Consider the following 20,071-nt stretch of genomic DNA (forward strand, 5'->3'; position numbering starts at 1 on the left):
AACACACCAATGACTTTTCGAAGTTATGTGTGTATTAGAAATAATTGTCACGTGCTCCAACGGTGAAGGAAAACATCGTGAGGAAACCTTGCATGCCTAAAAATTTGTTTAATACATTTATTGAGGGCATGCAAAGTCCCCAACCCGCACTTGGCCAGCGTGGTGGACTCAAGGCCTAACCCCTCCCTCATTACGGGAGGAGACCCTTGCCCAGCAGTGGGACAGTAATGGGTTAAAAAAAAAAAAATAAAAAAAAAAAAATGAGCCAGTTTCAAGACTTATGTGTAGGCTAAGAATATGATGAGTAAAGTGACTGCAAATGTATGAAAAGATCTGTCTGTGTTCTAAGTTATTGTTCTGCTAACCGAAATATTTTAAGTGGTGCGATCGGCCATTCTTATTGCAGCACTAAAATGCGTAGGGCACTTTTGATACTGAAACGTTACAGCGAACCTGTAGAAACTGATTAGAATATCGAAATTAATGAATTGAATAACCCAAAAGTGTAAGTTCAAAATTTAGCAATAACCCCCAATTGACATTACTAGGAATAAAGGGAATAATCGGGAAATAACGCTCATGGGTTTTTTTAAAAGGTGAAAGTACCGAGGGTATTCAATTGGCAGCACTTACCACGGTTAAGAGGTACCGCCAATAATTGTCAAAATTGTCAAAAATATATCTTTGAGAAATTAACAAAACCAAGTCAATTGGTAAAAAGTGTCAATAATTGGCGGTTCAAAACTGCAACCGACCACCTAAAAGAAAACCCAAAAACAGCGATATAAACCTAGGTATTTGTCAATAGGTGAAGGTATAAAAGTGGCAGTATTCGACACGGGTCTCGCCCGCAATCACCCGCATTTCGGCCGAGTACGCGAGCGCACCGACTGGACGGGCGAGAACACCCTCGACGACGCTCTCGGCCACGGCACTTTCGTCGCAGGCGTCATTGCCTCAAGAGCCGACTGTCTTGGCTTCGCTCCTGATGCTGATCTACACATTTTCCGAGTCTTCACTGATAATCAGGTACGGAGTGTACATTTATTATATTATTATGGTTAGTGGAGTAGTGAAACCGCCATAAGATCTTTACCATCTCCTGACTGTCGCTCTCTCTCTCTCTCTTCTTGGCTATTCGTCTATCGATCTATGTCTATATGTCTATCTCATGACTGTTCTACTGAAATGAAAACATCTTGGACCGTCTTTTTGCGTGCCCTCCGAGGCACGCTCAGCTCAAATACCACTTTTGGGTCACCTATCTATCGAATTTTCGCACTAAGGTTTCATAACCAACTGATCGTTTGCGACTCAAGAGCGCAACTAGATATGAGGGCCTCGGTCACCTGTAGCGCGATTCTCTATTTCTATCGACTACCGACAACCAGTTAGCTCTCGAATTATTTCACATAAAAATCTGATCAGCGCCTCTTGGGAGTGCCATAAGAACTATTTTTGAAGTAGGTACATTGTAAACGTCAAACTCTCCGTACTCGATAGTTCCGACTAGTACTTGTAGGCGCCCATAGCCAGTTGCGCTCACCGGTCGGTAAACGATCTGTGGGTTAAGCAACCATTGGCGCGGTCATAGATGGGTGACCGCATAGTGGTATTTGAACAGGGCGTCTTCGTGCTTCGGAGGGCACGTTAAAAGTCGGTCCCGGTTGTTGTCTACTAAGATAACAGTCGTTAAGCCACATCAAAGGCCTCTCGGGCGGCTTGAACAACTTTGACACTAGGTTGACCACTAACCATACGACAAACAACAAACAAACAGTACCGACTATACAGAATCACGCTACAGACATAATATACAACTAAGATGCAATAATCAACAGGCATTTTATCTTGGAATGCCTAACGTTTCGGCGAAGCTTACACTGGCCGTAGTCGCATGGTGACAGTGATTTACTGTAAAATTACGTCATCATTAATCATCATCGTCTTAAATTCTAATAAGTGTTAGAACATTTATCTTAATTTGTGCGATGTTTACCAATTAGTGGTAGGCACGGCATAAACACACTCATCATAGACTGCTTTCGCTTAACTAATTAAATGTAATAAAGTAGTGTACGGTATACGAGCGAAATCTTGCTCATTATTCAGAGTCTTAAGCTATCGAATATTCGAAATTAAATCTGAAACTGTAAATCAAGTTACAGATAATATCGGATAGGGGCGAAATCTAAATATTTTATCTGTTCGGCTTATTATTTTCATAGATAAAATTCTATATCCTAATTTATTCTTCAAATTCTAATATCCGCCGAAAACACCCGAAACTAGCGCAGAATTGAAAATATTTAAATGTCCGTAACTGTATCCGAAACCGATATCATCTTATTGATATATCCGTCTTTATATCCACAAACGAAGTACCTTAAAATATCTATTACATCCCTATAGTCCAACAAATTAGTAAAGAGCCTTGTACGCTGTGTTTGTGGTGGGTGGAGATATACAAATTTCTGAATTTAGAATATTACAGGCTTACGCAGCTGACAGTAAACATCTTAATTAAAAATGCGTGGGTTTTTCTAAGTTGTCGGACAGTTTCCAGTTATTCAAAGCAATAACATGGCAAAAGAATGGACTTTTACATCATTCCTTGTCCAGGTTTCCTACACGTCGTGGTTCCTGGACGCCTTCAACTACGCTATAATGCGCAAGATCGACGTACTGAACCTCAGCATCGGCGGCCCGGACTTTATGGACCATCCCTTCGTGGACAAAGTGTGGGAACTCAGCGCTAACAAGGTAAATATTTTATATACTATGTGAACTATGCTCGTTTGCTATAGTATAATGGTGAGAATTAAATTTAGAATTGCTCCTATCCTACTAATATTATAAATGCTAGTTTGTGAGAATGTATGTATGTTTGTTACTCTTTCACGCAAATACTACTGAAGCGATTACGATGACATTTGATATATAGGTAGCTGAAGGCCCAGAATAATACATCAGCTACTTTTTATCCCGGAGGGATAGGGATTTACACGGGAAGGGTTACCACGCGGGCAAAGTCGCGGGCAGCCTCTAGTTATAATATATACTAGAGTTTTATATAATTTAGACTTGCATCCTTTCAGGAACTGATATTTAAAAAGTAAACTAGCCCTGTCTGTATGAAAACATTTCCCCTGGTGTCGGTGAAACGAATCCTGTGTGATAATAGAAATAAAAATTAACTGTGTGACCAAAATCCAATTTTTCGTGAAAGAGTACCTAATGAACTAACATCTATCCTCACGAACTTTCTCATTATTAATAAGTATAAGGATTATTTTGAATCTTACGCTTTTATTGTTGCTAAATGTTGGAATATACACTAAAATGCAGATTTCCTACAGTAAAACTATTCTACTTCATTGTCTTCATCTCATTCCTTTCTTCTAGGTGATAATGGTATCAGCGATAGGCAACGACGGTCCTTTGTACGGCACGTTGAACAACCCTGCCGATCAGATGGACGTCATCGGAGTGGGCGGCATCAGCTTCGATGATAGAATCGCCAAGTTTTCTTCGAGAGGCATGACAACGTGGGAACTACCTTATGTGAGTATTCTTTCAATAACAATAAATCAATAAAGATATATTTTTCCACAAGTAAAAAGACTGACTTCTGGTGCTACTGCTCATCATTATGGCATACCAGTATACTGGTATGCCATAATGATGAGCAGTAGCTCTGTTATGAATAACGAGTGACGGCATTGGTTTACGAAATCCATTATATTGGAGGCAATTTCCTATTTTTTTTTTATTATATAATTGTAATATAATAAAAATATTCTTTCTAATGTCGAGTTGGTGACTATAGTATAATATTTATTAAAATTTGTACTAATTGTACTGCGCTGTCGTGTCTTATGTTTTACATCTCCTATTTCATTTTCTACTTTTGGAAAAGGTCAAACAAGCTTAAACCAAGACAAACAAGTTAACAAGACAAACTTTCGCATTTATATTATTTGCATGGATTAGACGTACGGAATTGCGACGCTTAGTTTTGAGATAATGTACCACAAACTGAACATTTGTACTGTAATAATGCTAGTGGTAAAACCTAATTAAATTTTCAGTTCACCATGAGTCTATACCTAAATATAGACCGAGTTCCACACTAAACTTGGATGCAATGCTGCACGGTATCGACTGAATAATAGAACAGTTTATTTCTGTTGTCTTAATTGCTAGCTGGAAACTACATTTCACTTGCTATTCGAAGCCCAGACACGCTCATTGGAAATAGTACTGGCCATTAAAAATGCACCAAATTGTTTTACCAACGGCGAGTTCTCTAGTCTAATCTAACCATCTATTAAGAAATTATTTAAAACCCAAGTTACTTTATGTTATTTATCTATAAATCGTTAATGTGTGTAAATCTCTTCCGTTACTGATTGACTGCCTGATGGACAACGCACAGTCGAAACTACTGAGCGTAGAAAGTTGAAATTTAGTATAAAGCCTTAGGCACAATATGCAGTGTAGAGGATCGCTAGGACGATTTTCGAAAATTACACCTCGAAGCGTGTGAAATTCCACGCAGGCAGAAAGCTAGTCTAGGTAATCTATATAAGTGTGTATTTATAAGTATAAAAGTATATTAATCAGTTGTCTAGTAACCAAAGTACAAGCTTTGCTTAGTTTGAAATCAGATGACCGTGTGGAAGATGCAATATTTTTATTATTTTATCTCTCTCATTTTGTAAAGATATAAAAGAAACGACAATTGAGCTACAAGTAAACAGTATGTTCATGAATAAGCCGGCGTGATTTTATATCGCTATCAACATAGCAAATATGAATTGAAAGAAAACTAAATTAAAAGATAACAGAAAAGTAATATCATAGTGACTTATAGTATTTTATGAAGAATGCCAGTCGTTTGAACATCGATAAGAAGTGAATAAAATATAAAGTTGTTAGTAGAAATATCGTTTACTATCGTTTATTGAGAGGTCGCGACCTTTTCATGTCTCAATACTAAGATATCGAACACATATTAAATGTTTAACCGTTTGTTTTTGTCATATGTATTTGTACTTTTATAGCTCGGTTTCTTAAACACCGTTTTAACGATTTTATAGACACGTTATATTGATTAATTATATCTAAATAACTGTGTCATTTAAAGATACTACGTTTTGTAATTGTACAATTGACATACATACATAATATCACGCCTGTTACACCCGAAGATATAGACAGACGGGTATGAACTATGAAATACACCTACATACATTTAAATAAGGGGCGAGCGCCGAGCCTGTAGCCATATTGTACAAATGAGTGCAAGATAATAAGTGTCTTTGAGGTTAAATATTGCAGTAAGACATCATAGAAGTAGGTTTATAGGCTATTAGTTACATAATATTTATAGATATAGGATGACGATAGGGAAGCAGTTGATTGTTCGTGGTTAATTTGATGTCATGCTCTTACCATTCGTTGTTGTAAAGGTTAAGTATTAACTAACAAAAATGGATTTAACTTATCATTTGCTGACGGTACTTTTACGCTAAACTGACTTTTAATCGTTTATCAAGACAAAATTAAATCGGGGTAGGTACTCTGGGACGGGGGCCTCGGGGATCGGGTTACTTGGGGACTAACCCGGCGTTCTTTGGTCTCTGCCTACCCCTATGGGATGAAAGTGATTTGTATGTATGTATGTATGTTTGTTTGTTTGTTTGTATGTATGAAATAGAATACCATTTGAGGTGCAAGTTTCTCTTTAGGAATAGTATAATAGAAATCGTACTTGAATTTTGAGGTGTTATAATATTTAGTACAAAACTTGCTACGCGTCAGTTCGTGATAGCCATCAGATTGATAATGATTTGTTTGTGTTAGTAATTCTTTGAACGATAACCATCTTTCTACTATCATATTAAAATTAAATTATTGTATTAAGGACCATGACTATGAGACCTGCTTTTTTCAAATCTATACTTCTATACTTATATTATAAACCTAAAGAGTTTGTTTGATTGTTTGTTTGTTTGTTTGAACGCGCTAATCTCAGGAACTACTGGGCCGATTTGAAAAATTCTTTCAGTGTTAGATAGCCCATTTATCGAGGAAGGCTATAGGCTATATATCATCACGCTACGACTAATAGGAGCAGAGTAGCAATAAAACATGTTACAAAAACGGGGAAAATTTTGACCCATTCTATCTTATGTGACGCAAGCGAAGTTGCGCGGGTCAGTTAAAACTATAGCGCGTTGTGATCGAATGGCTATAAAGGTACATGTACTTTTATATGTATTTTTGTCTTCTTTTTAACCCATTGCTGTCCCACTGCTTGACAAGGGTCTCCTCCCTAACTAAGGAGGGATTTGGCCTTGACTCTTTCACGCTGGCCAAGTGCGGGTTTGGACTTTTTGAATGCCCTCAATAAATGTATTAAACAAAATTAAAGCATGCAAGGTTTAATCACGATGTTTTCCTTCACCGTTAGAGCAAGTCATAATTGTTTCTAATACACTCATAACTTCGAAAAATCATTGTTGCCTCGGGTTCGAACCGCCAACCACATTCGTCGACATTTATGCAGTGTTTATTTTTTGCAACAGCGCATTATGCGCGTTTTGTAGAGCTCTAACACAAATCATTCGATGTGAGCTAGTGCTGTAGAAATCGCTGTCAATAGTTTTCGGTATAATTTCTACCGACTCCTATTAAAAAAATATCAGAACGTCTTTATATAATATAATAATATGCGGCTGTGCGAATTTAAAAAGAATCCTCTTATAGCAAGAAGGGGACGACGGTTAGGATAATAGTCGCGTGAGTCGCTTCACTACAATTGTAGACCACGATCAAGGCCACTAGACCTTATTTATTTTCTAATGGAATAACTATGTAGAATTCAGTGATGGTAGAATATACTTTTATCCTGCGTCTATCCGCTAGGTTAATAGTAACTACATAATATTATGTGTATTTAAATATCATATATAACTCAAAGGTGACTGACTGACAAATGATCTATCAACGGACAGTCCAACCACTGGACGGATCGGGCTGAAATTTCATGAAAAGACGGGCATACAGGTAGATGTTATGAAGTAGGCATCCGCTAAGAAAGGATGTTGATCAATTCTACCTTCAAGGGGATAAAATAATGGATGAAAGTTTGTATGAGAATTCTGTCCTAAGTAACAAACCACGCGGGCGAAGTTGAGGGAAAAGCTAGTTACTGAATAAGTATAAATCGATCCTTGTATCCGACAGACTAGCGAGCGACTTGAGAATCTTATTTAATTTTTTGCCGTTGTATTAATTCCCAGACTAAAAACAAATTCATATTGTGCACTCCAATAGGTGTTTTGGTCTCACAGTTATTTTGTTTGTCTCGCTACAATATACTCATTGACAACGTGGGAGTTAAACAATACACTATTTTCCTGCTATAGATTTTTAACATTGGTTTGTATGCATCATACATTTATTATTAGATACATCAACGCATCTGTTTATATCGCGTCACGAGACTCAATCGCTTCTTGTTTGTTTCTGTTTTTATAATTAGACAAAGTAATTAAGTTACGCACGCAGTTATTTCTTCAATGAGAGCTGGTCTTCGCAACATGAATAGATAAAAGTCTAACTAACTTATCCTAAATACTCAGGAAGTCTTTGTTTTTAAAGACTTAGGGGAACCATTGCCAAATCGTTAAATGGAACAGCAACAGAACAACACTTTTAAAAGCGTAATGAATACTAAAGATTTGGTATTTTATTTTATCTTACTTATAAATTATCTCCGTGCGTTAATTATTTACGGGAACTACGACAAACGCAAACAATGAGCACATTATAATACAAGATTTAAAGCAACTATTTGCGGAACACACAAAGTAATTAATCCGTGAGGGAATTTACGCGCAGCTGTAAGATAACCTTTATCAATTGTTTATATAACACACGTTATACCCAAAAATGCAGGCGTTTCTGTATAAAATAACCTAGAGTTTCGCCATTGACAGTGTAAATCCCATTTAATATGAGGCGAATCTATATCCATTTATTGGCCACGTCACGAAAATCCGGTCTACTTTTAGGAATAGTATTAACTCCCGCACTAAATTGCTCTTGTGTCGTGTGGACTTTTACAAACATACAAACAACGGGCACAAACTACAACCAGACACGAAACAATTATTTGTGCGATCCACAAACAATAATTGTTCCGTGTGGGAACCGAACCCGCGACCTGGCAATGCAATGGTAGTGGTTATTTAACCTAAACCACTGCGCCACGGAGGCGGTCGTAGCATATATTCCCGACCGGGCCACGGAGTAATCTTTATCTACCAATTTGCCGTGGAAATTGGGCCTTGTCAAATAAATAGTTGTTAAATAATATTAGGTCGGGGAAAAAGTCTTTTCACATTATAGTATGTATGAACTTGTAATAAAATCTTTTCACTACACAAAAAACCTCGATATTTGGGTACTTCACGAGCTCACTAAAAGAAACCTAATGAACCGTGTGTAACCGTGTAACCGTGTGTGAGTGTACTCATTAGTGATTCTTGAAGCCAAAGAGATTTTATTACAAGTTCATACATACTATAATGCGAAAAGACTTTCCCCGACCTAATACATAGTTGTTAATAATGTATTGGTTTTGTTGACAGGGCTACGGTCGCATGAAGCCGGACATCGTGACGTATGGCAGCGGAGTGCGCGGCTCCAGCGTCACCGGCGGCTGCCGGTCGCTCAGTGGTGAGTATCTTATACTATTGTTAATAGATCAATATTGAACTAACAAAGAACTTGTTTATTTGATGACATTGTTTGTACTCTATGTATTGTGAGTTTTCTTTTGGTTTTAATGTTGTATTTTTTAACACGTTGATAGATTTGCTATTCGATGTTTTGATATTTGGCTAACCTTATTTAGAAATTGTAAATGATTTTCAATTATTTAAATCGAAAATCCTACAGTTCTCTTGCGTAGCTTCTATAAATAATTTTACAAAAAAAAAAATAGGTTTCAGGACCTTCTTTTACGTAGACTAAATACGTATAAAATGGTAAACTCAAAAATTACTTTTATAAAACACGTTTCACTATGGTTGTCAGGATTTGGTCTTGATCTAGCATTCTTAGTAATGCTTAGTTATTACGTCTTCAATATTATTATTTTCCCCTAGCCTACTTTTCCCTTTATTTACTTATCCTATTGCTAAACAAAGTCTTGTATTGTTATTGTTATTATTTCCAGGCACATCAGTAGCGTCTCCGGTGGTAGCTGGTGCGATAGCGTTGCTAGCGAGCGGTGTGCCTCGACACAACCTGACGCCGGCTGCCGTGAAGCAAGCGTTGTGTATGACAGCCCTGCGTCTGCCTGGACCGAATATGTTCGAGCAGGGACATGGGAAACTGGACCTTATTAGTGCTTACCAGGTAAGAAAATCATTTGTATTTAAATCGTAGCATCCTACTAATATTATAAATGCGAAAGTTTGTGAGTATGTATGTATGTATGTGTGTTTACAATTCCTTCACGCAAATACTACTGAACCGATTACGTTGAAATTTGGTATATAGCTGAAGACCCCGAATTACATTTAGGCTCTTTTTATCCCAGAGTTCCCGAGGGATCGGGATTGACACAAATAAACAAATCATTTAGGGCAATATGATTTTTAAGAGTGAGCATGATTGTGTGATTGAACAGTCATCACATCGTATGATCATAATTATAAGCAATGACAGAAAAAGAACCAAAGGCACATGCATAGTCTGAGCTTAAAGTATCAAGCTAAAACTAAGACAACTAGCTAAAAAACTACTAAAACTAGACAACTAGTTAATTTAATACAACATCGCATGCATCCTTTTCTTATTTGAAACGGTCATGACAAATGCTTTTAGGAGAACCTAATAATTAACTTTCACGCATCTATCAACCTCATCATGAAATAATACTAAGATTATTAAAAGCTGTTATTTCTTGTTATAGTTTCTAAGGAAGTACGAGCCGCAAGTGAGCCTATCTCCGAGCTACATCGACCTGACGGAGTGTCAGTACATGTGGCCGTACTGCACGCAGCCGCTGTACTTCAGCGCACAGCCGACCATCGCCAATGTTACTGTCATCAACGGACTGGGCGTGTCTGGTCGAGTGGTAAGTGGATACTTATAGAAAAATGTTTAACTGTAAAGTGATTGTTATGACTGCTTAGCAATTTGTTTGTGTGCATAAGACTTGTGGTACGGCACATGAACTGTCGGGTTAGCACTAAAGATTTGCATATAATTTTATGTTTATATACGAAGTCTGATCTGTAGATGTGCCTTCGTCATTCTAAGTAAAATTTTGCCTATTTTAAATCGTCACAATGTTCATACATTTTAAACATTCACATTGTTTGATTAATATATAGTAGGATACGGGATATATAGTAGGATGCGTGTTCGCATTAATTCCCGTATCCTAATATATATTCGTCACAATCTTTGCTAAAAAACAGAACTGGACACTTATTACAATCGAAGCTTATATAAGCCAAACATATTATTATCTATGTATCATAACGTCAGATTACGCTGGATTATAAAGCACTGCAAAGTTCATTGTAAAAACACAAATAAAATCATTTGAAATAACCAACTCTGCATTACTCAGGTTCTAATAAAATAATGTTGTTTACAGAAAGAAGTGTCGTGGCACCCTCACCTGCCGCACGGCGTGATTCTGTCACTCTCTGTGGACTACAGTCAGATCCTGTGGCCCTGGTCCGGCTGGCTTGCTCTCAGCTTCACTGTGCTTGAAACTGGCGCTGATTTTGATGGCGTGGTTGAGGTAAACATACGTAACATAATTTATTATTAGGAAACCAAAAGTGAAGGAAGAATTACTTGTCACAGTAAAATCATTTGCTATTGGTCACAAAATCATAAACTTAATTACAAGCTTTTTAATCATAAAACTAAATCACTTCAACAATGAATTATGCACAAATATTAATGATTAAAAAAATACAGTTTGACATTTAAACGGGTAAAAGTACCCTTACCGAGTGAAAAAAAGGAACCAGCTTTATCTCGCAAGCGTTTTTATAGACAACTAGCTGACCCGTGCGGCTCCGCTCGCGTGAATGATTTTTTTTTACTAATACAAAGCTTAATTATTCCTTAACAACAAAATATGCTTTTTTTCACGAAAAATATTCTCAAAATTATTTATCCATACTAATATTATAAATGCGAAAGTAACTCTGTCTGTCTGTCTGTCTGTCTGTCTGTCTGCTACTCAATCACGCCTAAACTACTGAACCAATTTGCATGAAATTTGGTATGGAGATATTTTGATACCCGAGAAAGGACATAGGCTACTTTTTACCCCGGGAAAATGACGCATTTTCCGGGAAAATTCAAGTGGCGAACTAAGTCGCGAATAGTCAATATTATAATGACATTGAAATAACAAAATTCCGTTGTCATGGCAACTGTTTTTATATTAAGAGATATAAATAATTTTGAGAATATTTTTCGTGAAAAAAAAAAAGATATTTTTTATCACGACGCTACGACCAATAGGAGCACAGTAACAGTAAAAAGTGTTACAAAAACGTGGAAAATTCTGACCCATTCTCTCTTATGTGACGCAAGCGAAGTTGCGCGGGTCAGCTAGTATCTCATATAACTCGCGCTAAAGCATATCCGCCATTAAAACTGTTGCCATGACAACGGAATTTTGTTAATTCAATGTCATTATAATATTGATTATTCGCGACTTCGGTGGCGAAACCTGAATTTTCCCAGGAAATGCGTCATTTTCCCGGCGTAAAAAGTAGCCTATGTCCTTTCTCGGGTATCAAACTATCTCCATACCAAATTTCATGCAAATTGGTTCAGTAGTTTAGGCGTGATTGAGTAGCAGACAGACAGACAGAATGACAGACAGAAAGACAGACAGACAGAGTTACTTTCGCATTTATAATATTAGTATGGATTGCACTTACAACCATTTCGTGTGACAACACGTCACATGGCTTTTTCTTCTTCTAATGAGATTTTTTTATCCCGCCTTGCTTTATTATAGGCAGTTAGGGAGACACCATAAAAAATTATAGCATCCTGAAATATGTGTATTTCTCAAGCAAAGACAGATATTTTTGGGCTGGAGTCCTCATATTCTCATAGAATTGTAAACTGTGCAAAGTGAGTATGCGTTTTCTTGCCATATTAATATTATAACATTTTGCTCACAGGGCCATGTAAACGTTACGATCGAGAGTTACGACGATTCAGGCGAGAAAACTATGAAGAATGCTACGCTTACGTTGCCTGTTCGGTAAATATACTCCCATTACTACTATACGCTACATAGTTATATGTTAAAAGATATCACTGTCTTGATTTCAAGATCTTCTTAACGCTATAATACGAAATGAGTCTATTACCATGCCGTGAATAATAAAAATTAGAGCAATGAGATGTAGAAGAACACGTCATTCCATTTTCTCCAGACTTTGGAGATATTTTGCCCAGTCGAGCGGCAGGAGTAAACTAGCTGAAGTCTCTTTACACTAATCATGAACCAAACAATATTTATAATTAACTGCAAATAAAACTACCACTAATGCCCGGTTTTTGAGTACATATAGCGGTAGTTTATATAATCAATATCGTTTTTTTATATGAGTTTAAAAGCTATTGAATAGATAAACTACCGCTAATTGTATTTCAGAAACCAGGGGTATGTAACAAACAAACTGTTTCATTATAATATACTTTATATTAATTTTTATCCAGGGCCCGCGTGATCCCGGTCCCGGTTCGTTCCCGTCGCCTCCTATGGGACCAGTTCCACAGTCTCCGCTACCCGGGAGGGTACTTCCCTCGCGACGACCTCCGCGCCAAGCACGACCCGCTGGACTGGCACGCAGACCACGTGCACACCAACTTCAGAGACATGTACCGACGTTTACGAGAACATGGCTTCTATTTGGAAGTTATGGGTAAGTTGTGACTGTAGAATTAACTGTTTTAATAGAATTCCGGACTGTGGTCTTAGTTCTAGGAGATCGGTCTAATTAGAAACCGGTAAACCTGGGTTTCAGTGTCTAAAACATGTATACCGGTTTGTAATTAGACAAATGACAGAAAAAAAAATCAGTGCCTTTTAGTAAGAACATGAAGCGCTGTGAAACCTAAGTAATTCGAAATACGTTTTGCATCTTTCCCGAATATTTACTCACAGAAATGAAAATGAGAATATGACGCTCTTTTTTTGGTTGATCAACGACAACGTTGTTGGCTTCAGCGAAACGCGTGCATAACAGGAATAAAACCATAACCTTTACAAAACCATTGTTTCATAAGTCCACGACACGATTCACCAACACATTTTATCGATACAATATTTTTCCCAGGCACTCCTCTTACTTGCATCGACACGTCCTTATACGGGGCGCTGCTCCTCGTAGACCCGGAGGACGAGTACTTCCCTGAAGAGATGGCGTCCTTGAAAAAGGCCGTGGACGCGGGCATGTCGCTCGTCGTGTTCGCGGACTGGTACAACGCGTCGCTGCTCAGACATGTCAAGTTTTATGACGAGAATACTAGGCAGTGGTGAGTTGACAACACGTCAATGACTTTAGAAATATTAGAAACTAGCTTTTACCCGCGACTTCGTCCGCCACCTGAATTTTCCCACGGAAATGCGTCATTTTCCCGGGGTAAAAAGTACCCTATGTCCTTTTTCGGGTATCAAAATATCTCCATACCAAATTTCATCCAAATTGGTTCAGTAGTTTAGGCGTGATTGAGTAGCAGACAGACAGACAGATAGACACAGTTACTTTCGCATTTATAATATTAGTATGGAAGTATGGATAATAATTATCACTTGTTCCAACGGTGAAGGAAAACATCGTGATGCAACATTACATGCCTGAGAGTTGTTAAAGGTATGCAAAGTCCCCAACAAGCACTCGGCGAGCGTGGTGGACTCATTCCCAACCCCTCCCTTATTACGGGAGATGACACTTGCCCAGCAGTGGGACATTAATGGGTTAAATGAATGATTTACTATACTTAAATATTCTTAAAACGATAATATATACTAAAGAACACTTGATAATAATCCTCTTGATAACTACTGAAAACGCATCACAAAAATAAGTAAAGCTTGCATTGATACCTCTTGTGTTAGTCATAGTAAAATTTTTGCTTCACTTCTTAAGATTACACTCTGAATTAAGCAATATACGATCTGACTTTTATTTTATAATTTGATATAATAGTTTTCTTATGTTTATCTTGAAAGGTGGATCCCAGAAACTGGCGGGGCTAACGTACCTGCGTTGAACGATCTACTCAGCATGTACCAGGTGAATATGAATACTATTATTTCTCTAAACCAAAACTTTGTGTTACATACACTATGTTTCCAATAATCAGTAGAGTTAAAAACAAATACGAATATGTCCTGAGATCGTCGTAGTTCCAAAGAAAGATTTCTATATTTTTTCAATTATTTTCTAGGTGGCATTAGGTGACCGAGTGTTCGAGGGTTCGTTCAAGCTGGGCGGTCACCCGATGTACTACGCGAGCGGGACTCACATACACAGCTTCCCGGAACACGGCATCCTGATCACGGCACAACTGACTGACCAGGGACATCAAGTAAGAACCTATTGTTAAGTGTTAGAAAAGCATGAAAATAATTAGAAATTTGGTATTTTCTCTGAGCAAAAAACAAGTTCTATTGTGCTTAAAACATATACAGTTAGCATTGCGTTTCATGTAGTTGGGCACGAGTCTCTTCTCATTACGAGATGGTGTAGGTTTTGTTGCGTGTTTTGGAAAGTAAAGAAAGAAGAAATTAGAGGAGTTACTATATTTTTCAGCAATATATAGATGAATTTCAATGGAGCGAAAAATTTTGTAGGGATTCTGCCTAGTGACGATTTTTGATTTTTGCCTCCTTTATCATGGAAAAAGGATATAGTAATATTATGTTGATGTTATATCATCCTGGACCGCCTACAGTACATAGGCGTTTTTATATTTATTTTAAATCTAGCAGATCTCTCGCTTGATAGACATTGTCCTGTCCTAATTCATATGAGTAGCTCGATCTATACGAAATATAACAAATGAAAACCACATAATGAATTTAATGTTCAGCATTTTTTAACTTTATTGCAATTAGCCGGATGCCTGGTAGGATTCAAATTCAAATTCATTTATTCATAAAACATAAGCTTACCGTATACACCAATTCGCTTATATCTATGCTAATTAGACTAAAACAAATTATAAACTACTACAATATTAACAAGAACTTACACTAACATAAAATCAATAAAATAGGTAAACAAAAACAATCTTGTATGATACATAGGAACTTTTACATAAAATTACATTTTTATATTAAGAAATATATACATATTTTTTAAGATTACACTCCGAGAGTCACAAAATATATCAGCATCTGGACAATATTTCAGGAACTCATTAATTAGTCGAATTACTCTAGCTGTGGGACAATTCTCAGCTTGTGGAGAGCGCCACATAGGCGGATAGCTCAGGAGCTTATGCTGTCGTCTTCCAATACCACGCATATATTGATCGGGAATGTAAAAGTGTATCGATTCCCGTACCACAGGGCTATCTACTTTGTCAGCTAATATTAAACAATAATTTATTATATGCGTGGATTCTCGCCTAAGTTTGAGTGTGTCGAAACTTACCATTCCGGAGACAAACATAGAGGGATAGAGAAAGGGATAGTATCCATATTGACGTTTGTACAGAAACCTACAAAATTTACGTTGAATTTTTTCTAACATTACAGTGTACAGTGACTGTTTAGGACTCCAAACTATTGCATTATATTCTAACTTACTACGAACATAGGCATTATATATTTGCTTTATAACTTCAATATTCTTAAATTGTGATGATATTCTAATAATGAATCCAAGGCATTTATTAGCGTCTTTGCAAGTTCTTAGTATATGGGCGTGGAAATTTAATTTGCTGTCCATTATAAGTCCCAAATCCTTCATTGACAAAACACGTTCTATCGGTACGCCATTAATATTATATATGTGTGTAATCGGATTACGGGATCGAGAAAAAGTGATAGTTTTACATTTAGAATAATTTAAAGGCAGTTTGTTTTTAATACTCCACTCAAGTACCGCGTCAATATCATTTTGTAGGACTACACAATCATTAGCCTCTTTTACAGAAAGGTATAGTTTTAAATCGTCGGCAAACATAAGGCATTTTGCTTCGGAAATTACACTGGGTAAGTCATTAATCATTATTAAAAATTGCATTGGGCCTAAAGTGCTACCTTGACTTACACCAGAACGAGTGTAATACTCTTCTGATTTAAAGCCTTCAGCCTTTACGAACTGTTTTCGATCTTTTAAGTAGTGAGCCATATATTTTAACAGATAATTTGAGAATCCCAGTACCGCAAATTTATTCAACAGCACATCATTATCCACCAGATCAAAGGCCTTCCTAAAATCAAAGTACGCTGCATCTACTTGACAGCCAGACTTAACCCTAGTACTTAAATAGTCTACATATTCTATATGGGATAATATATAGGATAATTTATTTTAAAATAAGAAGTTACTTAAATGAACAAACTACAACTAATAAATAGATTGAAGAGCATACTTTACATATTCATGATTATTCTTAATCCTCTGATATCTGTTATTTCATTGTCTTGCCCATTTTGCTTTACCCGACTCAGCAAAAAGATTAAAGTTATTTTCGTACTGATAACTGTACATAGATAACGATCGCATATGCAAAACGGAAACACCCCACTCAGTGAAAATTTCTCATTCATAAGCATGACACGCAAAATTTTAGTACATTCATAAAATATTTTATCAAGATTTTAAAGATGTTTTACGTTTTCCATGATACTCACTTTTTCCTTAAAACAATACAGGTTGAAAACAACGATTCTAAAATAAAAATATTAAGTTCTTCATGAATCCCTTACTTTTGGAAGAGAAATGTTATTTAATTTGAGTCCTCATTATTTAAACTTTTCATTTCCTTAACATCATAATCAGCCTAGCCTTTCTTCCGTCTATGTTGAAGTCAGCGTCCCGTCTCACCAGATGCAGCTGGATACCAGTGTTTAACATGGAGCGACTGCCTATCGGTACCCAACAACCCAGTTACCTGGTTTATAACACGATACCCTTTGGTAAAACTGGTTGTTAGACTTTCAAGCTCTTGACCACTGTTAACGATTGGGACCATTGGTACCCACTATTTAATGTGCCTTCGCAAACACGGGAGGCACGTCATTTCCTTTATATCATGGATATTAAATTGTCTCTAAAATCCTTAGATTAAACTAGAAACAGAAATGGATTCGACGCGATCGTTTCGTGTTGGACGCACTACATTGCGCGCTCATAACCTACTAACTTATTTCCGAGAACAAATGTTAAACTTACAACGAAATTTTCGGTTATACAACCTGTATATAATATAGTTTCTTAAATAATATTATATTGACATGTTGAAGTGCGCGTTATAACAAGCGTTATCGTGATTATGTTCCAGTTTGTGTATTTATAGATGTGCGATAATGATCGGTGCTTGACATCTGTCGCTAAACAATACATTAAGATATACATCTTTAGATATTCGGGATACGATGACTTTCAGTATTTATGAGTTGGCGTTTCCGTTAAAAATATACCAGATGATTATGCAGATTTTCGCTACTTGAATAAATCATTCCTAAACTTGATTAAAGAAATCCTAATAAACAGGTACAACAACTTACTATAATCAACAAAAACGAATATTTGTTGAAATTTCGCTTATTTTATATGACAATTCTATCCGTTATAAAATGTCGGTCAAACTATGGTGCAAGAATATTAGGCTATCCGATACAGCCCACTCCATGTCAAATAGGTCATTAACAAACACCTTCAATGTTTGACGAAATTTCGTTTTCAGCAGTAGCACGATGGGAATATAATAGGCTAGTTAATTTTGATATTTACATAATAACCGTTTACATTGGCTAGGTTTGCATTCTACTTAAACAATAATTGTTCCCTGTGGGAATCGAACGCACGACCTCCCGAAATAATGGTATTGGCGTGGCGACCTAAACCACTGCGCCACGGAGGCAGACATCACTAATAATTTCATTACAAGTCTAATATTGTAGCGATATTTCAGATAATGTCAGGCGAGAAACCGAGTGGCGGGCCTGGCGCGTCGAGCCCGGGGCAGACGGTCGACGTGCCGATACTAGGACTGCTGCAGACCGACGGCGAGACCAGAGACTACACCAACGACACCATGGAGAAGATGCCCAAAGTTTGTCACCTTCCTTATATTATTGCTTTTAAATGGTTAGTGGGTGTGTGACCTGGTAGCTTATTTCATATAATGTCGTGTGACTAACATTGATTCAAAATGTGGCTCTCACTCGTCTTCAAACCATTTGCAGTACAAATTGTTTCAGGCTAGCTATAATTGCTATAATACTCGTACAAGAAATCGACATTTAGATACAAACATACCTCAAACAAACCATTTCTACAATAAAAATGAGGCTGTTTTTCCATCATAGACTTACTATACAACATTGCAAGCCGCGACGTTTAGATTAACAGCAGCGTAACCTATAGAATCTTGCTCATAGACGCCCATTTCACATCTAAAAATACTGTCAAAACATACCTGCTTTTATGCTCACTAATCGACAGATGTAAGAACAATAAAGTTCTGTCATTACACGGACACATTCTCAAGTTCAATTAAATAATAAAGTTTATTTACCCCAGGCTGGTCGCCTGGTGGTGTACGGCGACTCATCCTGCTTGGAGGGCGGCGCGGCCCGCAACTGCCACTGGTTGCTGCTAGCGGCCCTGCAGTACGCGCTCGTGGGACACCTGCCAGCCTCGCTGAAGGAGGCCGCCACGCCGCACCAACAACGATTGAGAGACGTGCATATTATACCTTCAGGTTTGTATACCTTTTGGTAATAAACCAATTTTTCTGTTGAAGTTATACATTTGAAGTTGTAAATAAAATATGAAAACATGTGCCCTTTGACCTTATTGCTAGCGGTCTTGGTCTTATCGACCCGTACGGGGCACGTAAGGATTAAGTTCATAGATAATGTTGAATTTGAAAAATCTTAGTGGTATACTTTGAAAGGTAAACACAGCGATTTTCTACATTAGCATTTTGTCAAATCTGGTATAATGATGGAAGGAGCTCAAGCGCATACCTATCCATAGTTTTTTGTTTCTCTTAAAACTACCTTTATTCTGCAACATCTTATTAACTTACCAGCTCAATATAAATATGTATAACCCCCTTTGGCCGCCACGGTCGGCTATACTCGACAAGTCAGAACTCACGACGGCAAATGTCGTCAAAAATATAACATCGTGAGCACGTTCTGATTTCTAAAAGATATCAAAGGGTTAAAGCTCAAACTATGTAATGTTATAATATACTAAAACTGGCTCCTATCATACAGAGTTGCCACAACGCGCGGAAGGTGGTCGTCTCCACGTATACTCGCGGGTGCTATCGCCAGACGGGAGCGGACCGCGGCCGGTGCCCGAGTGCGTGACCCCCACGCCGCTGGAGTCACAGCCCATACACGCCGCGCCAGCTGCCAGGACGCTGGCGCCGAGGCATCAGCCTACTGATCCTAAGAGCATTGGTAAGAAATTATTATCGTACTGATAGACAGCGTTTTTGATGAAGTGTTCAACTAAAGTACGCTTTTCCTTTTCTGTGAAGTCTATCTCGCGGATTGGTCAGCCGAAAAATATGGCCGCATACTATTACTCCAAACACGAAATATTGTAACGCGACCATACATTGTCGCTAGGATCGCATGTATCCAAACGGCGTACCTGTGAACTCGTTCAGCGCCCTGCTAGTCGCCTAGTATCGGTTAAACTGAAACATGCATGAGATTTGGAATAATGCTATGTGGCCACTGGACATTTTTTGGCTGGCCATATTTTACCCAAGTAACTTACAATGCGCGAGGTAA

General features: G+C 37.6%; 1 protein-coding gene across 1 annotated transcript in view; it reads left to right on the top strand.

Annotated features, from left to right (window-relative positions):
- S1P (membrane-bound transcription factor site-1 protease) overlaps positions 1 to 20,071 on the top strand; it is a 31,608-nt gene that overhangs the window by 5,256 nt on the left and 6,281 nt on the right. The window contains exons 5-19 of the mRNA XM_076134812.1: positions 809 to 1,029; positions 2,623 to 2,763; positions 3,406 to 3,564; positions 8,664 to 8,751; positions 9,254 to 9,435; positions 9,995 to 10,159; positions 10,688 to 10,837; positions 12,249 to 12,331; positions 12,793 to 12,998; positions 13,413 to 13,611; positions 14,309 to 14,372; positions 14,527 to 14,667; positions 18,229 to 18,369; positions 18,840 to 19,020; positions 19,544 to 19,732. Of these exons, the coding sequence (XP_075990927.1) occupies positions 809 to 1,029; positions 2,623 to 2,763; positions 3,406 to 3,564; positions 8,664 to 8,751; positions 9,254 to 9,435; positions 9,995 to 10,159; positions 10,688 to 10,837; positions 12,249 to 12,331; positions 12,793 to 12,998; positions 13,413 to 13,611; positions 14,309 to 14,372; positions 14,527 to 14,667; positions 18,229 to 18,369; positions 18,840 to 19,020; positions 19,544 to 19,732 (2,310 nt within the window). The remainder of the gene's footprint in view (positions 1 to 808; positions 1,030 to 2,622; positions 2,764 to 3,405; positions 3,565 to 8,663; positions 8,752 to 9,253; positions 9,436 to 9,994; positions 10,160 to 10,687; positions 10,838 to 12,248; positions 12,332 to 12,792; positions 12,999 to 13,412; positions 13,612 to 14,308; positions 14,373 to 14,526; positions 14,668 to 18,228; positions 18,370 to 18,839; positions 19,021 to 19,543; positions 19,733 to 20,071) is intronic.

The sequence above is a fragment of the Anticarsia gemmatalis genome, chromosome Z (assembly GCF_050436995.1).
Source record: "Anticarsia gemmatalis isolate Benzon Research Colony breed Stoneville strain chromosome Z, ilAntGemm2 primary, whole genome shotgun sequence".
Taxonomy (NCBI): domain Eukaryota; kingdom Metazoa; phylum Arthropoda; class Insecta; order Lepidoptera; family Erebidae; genus Anticarsia; species Anticarsia gemmatalis.